The sequence below is a fragment of the Amphiura filiformis genome, chromosome 6 (assembly GCF_039555335.1).
Source record: "Amphiura filiformis chromosome 6, Afil_fr2py, whole genome shotgun sequence".
NCBI lineage: Eukaryota > Metazoa > Echinodermata > Ophiuroidea > Amphilepidida > Amphiuridae > Amphiura > Amphiura filiformis.
Genome location: NC_092633.1, coordinates 10717606 through 10725025, shown reverse-complemented (window position 1 = coordinate 10725025; position 7420 = coordinate 10717606). Strand labels below are relative to the sequence as shown.

Sequence of the window (7420 nt, the reverse complement as noted above, 5' to 3'; positions counted from 1 at the left end):
GATATCAGGCTAAAGTCGACAATAATGAAACTGAGATATAGGCAAAAAGAGTGGAGAAAAAACAATATAACATGAGACAATGGACACATAAAAGGTTCATAACTTTGCATCCAAGTATTCAAGAGACGTGGGATTCAATATCAGTAAGTGTCGGTAATGAACACTTTAGTAATGGTAGTAACTAAATTTTGAAAATTCCCAAATGTGGCCTGAGTGGATCAGATTGGGTCACATATTATCAAACTGACATATTTATTGAGCAATTTGAAAAAAAAAAGTATATATTATGTAAAGGTCTATTCAGTAATTTGCTCATCCGGATGATCACTAAAATCATTTTACAAAATAAGACATTTTCATGAAGATGTAATTTATTTAATTCAACTTTGTCAATATTGCTGTTTCTCTCGTTCGTTACCATATTTGTCAATTCAAAAATGCCTAATGTCAATTTGATGACTTATTCTTCAATTTATACAGAATTTTAATTTGTTTTATTGATGGGTTAGTCATACATATCATAAATGTTTGTGTAATCAAATAAATGAATACAATAAAATGGTTCAATTATACGCGATAATATGATAATATTTATGGACGCTTCAAATTACTGGTTTATTTTCAGAGTTTCACGTATATGCGCTACAATATCATTAATCATTTGTTTTCCAGTTGCAAATTCCATTACATGAGAGAGTCCTCCCAGCCACGTTATAGCGTGAAACGCGCCCTCATAGTTGATTAATTTTACCGGTACTCCTGCCGTCTCTAACCTCTTTGCATATATAATACCGTCATCACGCAGGCTATCCAGATCACATGTAGCTACAAAGGCTGGTGGTAAGTTTTTCAAGTCTTCGCGTAACCCAGGATTTGTCCGCACATCTTGTATTAAATTCCCGTATGTATCCCAGAATGCATCATTGCCGGTCTCGTCTGCTTTCCAAGGCGTATAATATTTCGGATTTCGCAATTCCTTTGGCACAAGTTCGTGATCTAGACATTTTTTCCACTCAGGGTGAGCTTTGAGAGCGGGTATTGTATGATTACTGGCAGTCATAGTTTTGACAAATGGTTTATCATATGATTGCTTAAAATATAAACCTGCAAAAATAGCTATGGCATGAACGGATAGGAAACCCCCTTCCTTGAAGTGATGTCGGTAGATCTGATGAGATGGAAGGTGTAAATCTATGACCTACAAACGAAAAGAAGGTGATAAAAAGACACCAAAAAGAGAAGGTTAACACCTCTGTTTACTGTAACCATTTGGCCTAATGACTAACCTTGAAGGAAGAACAAGAAACAAATACTAGTAAATGAAAATAATACAAGGTAATCAAACGATTCAATGGAAACCAATGAAGCGTCTATAATCGTTTCGGTAATTTGTGTGGTTACTGTGGATTATTGTGGATTGTAATATCGTACGAAATGGAAGAGTAATTCCGGTTCAAATGTTTATTCTTAAACACTTGAGAACGTTCCTTCAATCTTATTGGTTCTTACCCAGCTTTACCCGTGTGATATGACACGATATCACACGGGACAGCGCGTGTGCGTCGACGCGATACGCGTACTCGCTATTTGGACCAATCGGAGGCGCACAGCAACAATGGGACTGATCGATTTTAAGCCCTACGTAATTCCTTGCAAAATGTAGGATTTAATTTGATTAAAATTTGTATAATATTTTTATTTGAATTGAACGTTTTTTAAGTAAAACAACTCGGCTTCGCCTCGATGTCGCCCGTGTTATATGAGACGATAGATGCACTCCAGCGGCTAAAAACAATACCTTTATTCTCTAAATTTATAATTCCTATTTAGATAAGAAAGATAAATGGATCGTTTGGTTTTAGCTGTTTATTAATATTTGATGTTAAGCAATTTAATAGTGACGCCGTATAGCCCCGTGTGGATATTCGCGGGTGGGAAAAAGAAATTCCTGCAACAATCTGTATCATGCTGAGTTGTCAGGGGACTTGTCTTTTTACTATGTAATACTTATCAGGAAATTGGTCTTCTTTTGACTTGACTTGTACCAGGTATCGCTAACAAATTCCTGTCTATAGTCCATTTTATATAGAACTTTTTATCATGAAATGTAAGGAATACGGCTAATTTAAATTAAAATATATGTAAATAGCGCCCTCAATTTCCACACAAAATGTACAATTTATAGAATACCACAAAAAAGCAGAAAAATGAATAATTTGATATAGAATCAAAAAACTTTAAAAAAGCTTTAAAATATATATGTATATATTAGTGTGATAGCTGTTGGTATTGTCCAGGTCTAGAAAAGTTAATAAATCACCACATAAAACAACCCCGTGTGCCCTAGGAACCCCAGATGGCGATTCCTTACATAGTTGATAAGAGGCTTAGTGTTGGTCATGTCATATATGATGTTTGACATATTTGAGACATGGTCATGTCGCAAGAGGCGGTGAAAGCATTTCTTTACATGTCTTGTAATAGGATAATGGTAACGCAGGTAATGTGGAATAGTTTGCCTTTCGTCGAGATAGATAATTGTGAGCTTCTCCATAGACGTTCCAGTTTCCTAAAAGCACATCATGCTAATGATTTGCGTCTTTTAAGGTCGCTTGCATCAGATGCCATTTTGTAGCCAAGATACTTGAAATCATGGTTGATGAGTTCACCATAGATTTAAAGTGTTGGATGGCGAGGACAATTAACGGTCACAATACTGGGTGGGTTGATCTGGTTTGACAAGTCCTGAGCAGCCGGCGGGGCAGCCGGTGCAGGTAGTTCAGATGATGGTTGGAGTACCATCTGTTTCCTCGACCTTGACGCTGGATTTCTTGTCTTTGCTAGAAAGATCATGGATAATTTTCCATGTAGTGGTATAATCACTCTTTGAGTCAGCTAGTGTGAGTGCCTCAAATTTGCTTAGGCTAGAATGTAGCCATCGTCATCTTTCTCTGATCTGTTTTGATTAGGAGACCAAGTATCTTTTTTTGGCACAATCCCTCTCTGTCCTTAGTTGAATAGTTTTGCCAGTCACTCAGCTCGGCATGTCACATGGGATACACGTGCAATCAAAGGGGGTACATCCGTAGCGCGCGATGAGGCGCGATGTGACTGAGCCCTGCTACAAATACACCACCTTGATCGCTCGTGTACCACACGCGGACGCCACTGCATCGAGAAAGCCTAGTGGACCACGATGGATGAAGTATAGCATTTATGGAAATGCCAATTGTAAGTAGAGGGAACAATGGGATTGATTAGAAATAATTTGTATGAGTCACAAAATCCAAATCTAAACAAATTAAATCGGTGTCACCGTTTTAATGTTTATGCTGCAGTACTAATATCTAAGCAAGACGAAGACTATAGCCTAATATTTTTAGTTAGGTACCTGAGTATTTGGATAAAGAAGAACCTGAAACGCCAAATCCGGCAGATCGGTTTGGTCATGTACATGTTGAGAAACTGCTGCTGACAAAGAACCACCGGCACTGTCTCCTCCTATAGCTATCCGCTTATTGTCGACTCCAAACTTTCGGGAGTGTTTCATAAACCATACTGTTGCTTTTAGACAGTCTTCAAAATCCGATAACATAGGGTTTTCTGGTGATAGTCTATACCTAATACAACGAGAAAAATTGATAATGAAAAATTTGATTAGGCACGATGGCACAAAGTTGTTCACGGCCAACCCGGGCGTTCAACTTAGTTTCGTCATGTTCGTCAGCACAGACATTACTGTTAGCACACTTAATTTTTTAACGGAAAACTTCCCTCAACGTTGCGCAATAGACACCCATAGTGACGCAGCGGTACGGGAGCTTCATAATCGGAATGTTGCTGGCCGATATCGTGTTGTGTACATAGACAATACGCTAACATTTATCTCTCCTCCCATGTTGTGCGGGATGAGTGGAGACCCCTGCCCGCCGCCCCCCCCCCACACAAAGTTAATTCTGATCCAAACGCCAAGGAAAAAGTTTATTTAGTTTTGATTATGGTTCTTAAATAGCCAAAAATACCTACTTAATCAGTGGCAGCACATAGGCATGGATGAGGTGGAAAATTAAAATATTGTGAGGAGGCAAAACCGAAATTTCGATCACATTTTGACATCTTTTGCCCATTATTGTGGGTTTTCAGTGATTTGTTGCTCCGACGGGGCAAATTGGGGGAAATGCTGGAGGCAAATGGCCCATGCCCCCTGTCATTACGCTCAATAAATAACATTATAACTTACTCAACTGATACCACAGGAATTTGGAGTCTCTCGGCAAACTGTCGTGTTAAACCTTCGTATAAAGCTGTTAAAGACATAGAAATTGTAATCATCAACAACAATAAAAATCTATTAAGCGACCAATATTCAAAAAGTCAATTGTTCAAAGGCGCTGAAAGGCAGACACATGAAATTAAATCTGATAAGCTTGATGGAACAGATGGGATTTTAGCAGATTCTTGAAAATGCCAACAGTTTGAGCATTTCTAATATGGATGGGAAGTTTGTTCCATTCTTTTGGTACAAAGCAGGGGAACGATCTGTCTGCGAATGACACACCATGTGTACTGAGTTCAAGATACTGAGGAGATAGTGTTGATAACCGCAGTTGTTGACGCACTTGTTGTGGCCGAAGCAAATCAGAGATGTAACAAGGAGACAGTTTGTGGTGGTGAGCTTTGTAGACTAAAAGGAGGACTTTGAAAATAATGCGTCGCTCTTTGGGGAGCCAACGAGTTCATGAATGATCGAGTTAAATCTTCTACGCTTCGCAATGATCCTGGCTGAAGTGCATTGAAAATTTTGAAGTCTGGTGATGAGAGATTTCCTCGTGCCCGCAAATAAAAGGGGTCCAAAACAGATCCTCGTGGCACGCCATTGATTAAAGGTTGGCTAGAAGAGGATATGCCATTAGTGAGAATGCGTTGAGATTGTCCAAACAAATATGATCTTAATCAGGCCAAGGGAAAGCCATGCACACCCAACGAATCTTCCAAGCGATGCAGTAACACTTCGTGTTCAATAGTGTCAAACGCACTACTTAAGTCAAGGAGGACAAGAATGGTGATGCCTTGTCTCTCCATTGTCCACAAGATGTCGTTATGGACTTTAATTAAGGCGGTCTCGGTAGAATGAAACTACTTGTAAGCAGACTGGAGTGATTCATACAGGCTATTCTCGGTAATGTAGTTTGTAAGCTGCTTAGCAACAACACGCAAAAAAGGGCAAGTTGCTTACAGGTCGATAGTTCTTCATGATGTTATGATCCAATGTAGCCTTTTTTAGAAGTGGCGTAATAACTGCCTCTTTAAGGGCATTTGGAATGATACCAATACTAAACGAGCAATTGACACTTTCGACCATGGATGGGAGAATAGTGTCTAACAGAGATTTCACCATCCACGAGGATAGAGGATCGAGAATGCAGGGCTGGGAGCATTGGAAATGATCACACGAAGATCATTCTCATCGATCATAGCCAAATGTTTTCCAGGAACAAGAGATGGATAACGACACAGTCACAGAGGTTTCACCATTGCCAGAATTGAGATTGTCCCTTATTTCATGTATTTTGGTAGTGAAGTATGTTGCAAAGCGATCTGCTAATTCAGTAACAGAGTCATGATCCGGTAGGTTTGTGGGTTTTTCTTACATACAATACATGTCAATCGAGCGATAGTTCCTATACGTCATGGTCTCAGATATAAGAGGTGGCTTCAAAATATTGAGATTGCAATAATACAGATGATGATGGATATCATGTCGAGAACACGAACATCCTTCACAAGATTGTAATAGTAACTAAGCACAATAAGCTACAATAAAGAAAGGAATGCTTTGAGTGTATTTTAACTAATTGACTTAATATATGGTGGTGTGTTTAAACCTTAGGCAAAGAAAGTAATGTTGAATAAGAGATATTCATATTCATATTATATTAACAAGTTATCTTTTTAAAGATTTGTGTAAATATCGCGAATTGTGCAGCAGCCTATGGCTCAGATGCTACAAATAACAGACAATAGCGTGCTAATGAACCCTAACAATCCCATAACCTTAAAAATATCTTAGAAGGGAAACATTGAATGTGTGACGTATTGGTGACGGGGCCATTACTAAAAAAGTTAAAACCTATTTTACATATTTAAAGCCATTTTCAAGATACCTATACTGCCATATGCTTTGCCGCCACCATGGATGTAAATAAATGCTGGTTGAAGATGTTTGCTTTTTGATAGTGGTGTGTAGACCAGTACAGAGACGCCATCAAATGTGGTGTAAGTAGCGTTAGTCGTTTTACTCTCTACTGAATTGAAGAGTGAGAAAAAACTGGACGATTGGTGGCGCAATTGTCTAACCGATGCGGTATAACTTTTGGAGGTGACAAACGATTGCACCCCAGCCTACAATATTTAAGAAGAAACACAATTATCAGCATATCATTAATTAAATTTAAGTCAAAGAACATTCTTCTTGACATTTTAATTACAGAAAAGTACGTTTTTAAATACTGACAATTCTATTCTAGCTGAAGTGAAATGGAATCGATTTTTCAATTAGTGAATATTGGGTTTTAAATAATCCACTCTAGCTGACGTGAAAGGGAATCAAACAATATAATAACTCGTTCTAGTTTCTTGACACACTTTATCAAAATAATTTGATGAGCTTACCGCAAGTTGAATAATTTTTCTCTCTGCAATAACCAAGCGGTATTTCCATGGTTCACCTAATGTTTCAGGTACAGGAGTGTTCAGTAACCCTGCAATGAATGCTGCTACAACGATACCAGTCACAAATAGTTTAGTATTCATCTCGATAACAAGGGTTCCTATAAAGAAACATTTAAATGCACAATGAAAATACTACGAGAACTGATACAGCTTACTACTGACACTTCAAAGGTCATACAAGGTGCACATTGTTTGTCTTTGCTAAGTAATAAAGTCCAGGGTTGTATTTGCATATAGACTGGCATATAGATCAAGAAACAATAGGTAAAGACAACATGTTGACACAAAAGTATTATATATAGGGCCTACCATGTTGAGCATTGTGAGAAAGTCTTTATTCAAAATTTAAAAATTTAATCATTGCCATTTTAAGTCGAAATATTTAAGAATAAGTGGCAAAACAAAACACACATACCGTCGGTGGGTTAAGTGCGTGAATTCCTCTCAATCATTCATTTTTCCTTTCGTATGTGATTTTTTTAATGTATAAATTTATATTTCCCTCACTTTGAATTAGTGTGGGGTGTTCAAATATTCGGCTTGGAGAATCAATTGAAAAAAAAAACCATTGTGGAGATACCTATGCTGCCATATGCTTTGCCATGGGTACCTAGCAATTCCCTCCTTCTACAACATTCTCATCAGGTATTTATTGCATGTGACAATTTGACAAAAAACGATGGAATAT

The 7420-nt window shown here is 38.0% G+C and overlaps 1 protein-coding gene across 1 annotated transcript; it reads right to left on the bottom strand.

Annotated features, from left to right (window-relative positions):
* Positions 1-607: 607 nt before the first annotated feature.
* Positions 608-6826, bottom strand: LOC140154178 (arylacetamide deacetylase-like). The gene is made up of 5 exons (XM_072176786.1): positions 6673-6826; positions 6165-6402; positions 4241-4304; positions 3392-3620; positions 608-1198 (listed from the first exon to the last, which is right to left on the bottom strand). The coding sequence occupies exons 1-5, from the start codon at positions 6811-6813 to the stop codon at positions 608-610; spliced, it is 1263 nt and encodes a 420-aa protein (XP_072032887.1). The 5' UTR covers positions 6814-6826.
* Positions 6827-7420: the final 594 nt, after the last annotated feature.

Excerpts from the sequence above, each read along its gene's own strand:
- LOC140154178 (XM_072176786.1), bottom strand. The coding sequence starts at position 6,813 with ATGAATACTAAACTATTTGTGACTGGTATCGTTGTAGCAGCATTCATT. Across the intron at positions 6,403-6,672 it reads GAAAAATTATTCAACTTGCG|GCTGGGGTGCAATCGTTTGT; the intron begins GTAAGCTCATCA and ends TAAATATTGTAG. Across the intron at positions 3,621-4,240 it reads ATTCCTGTGGTATCAGTTGA|GTATAGACTATCACCAGAAA; the intron begins GTAAGTTATAAT and ends TCGTTGTATTAG.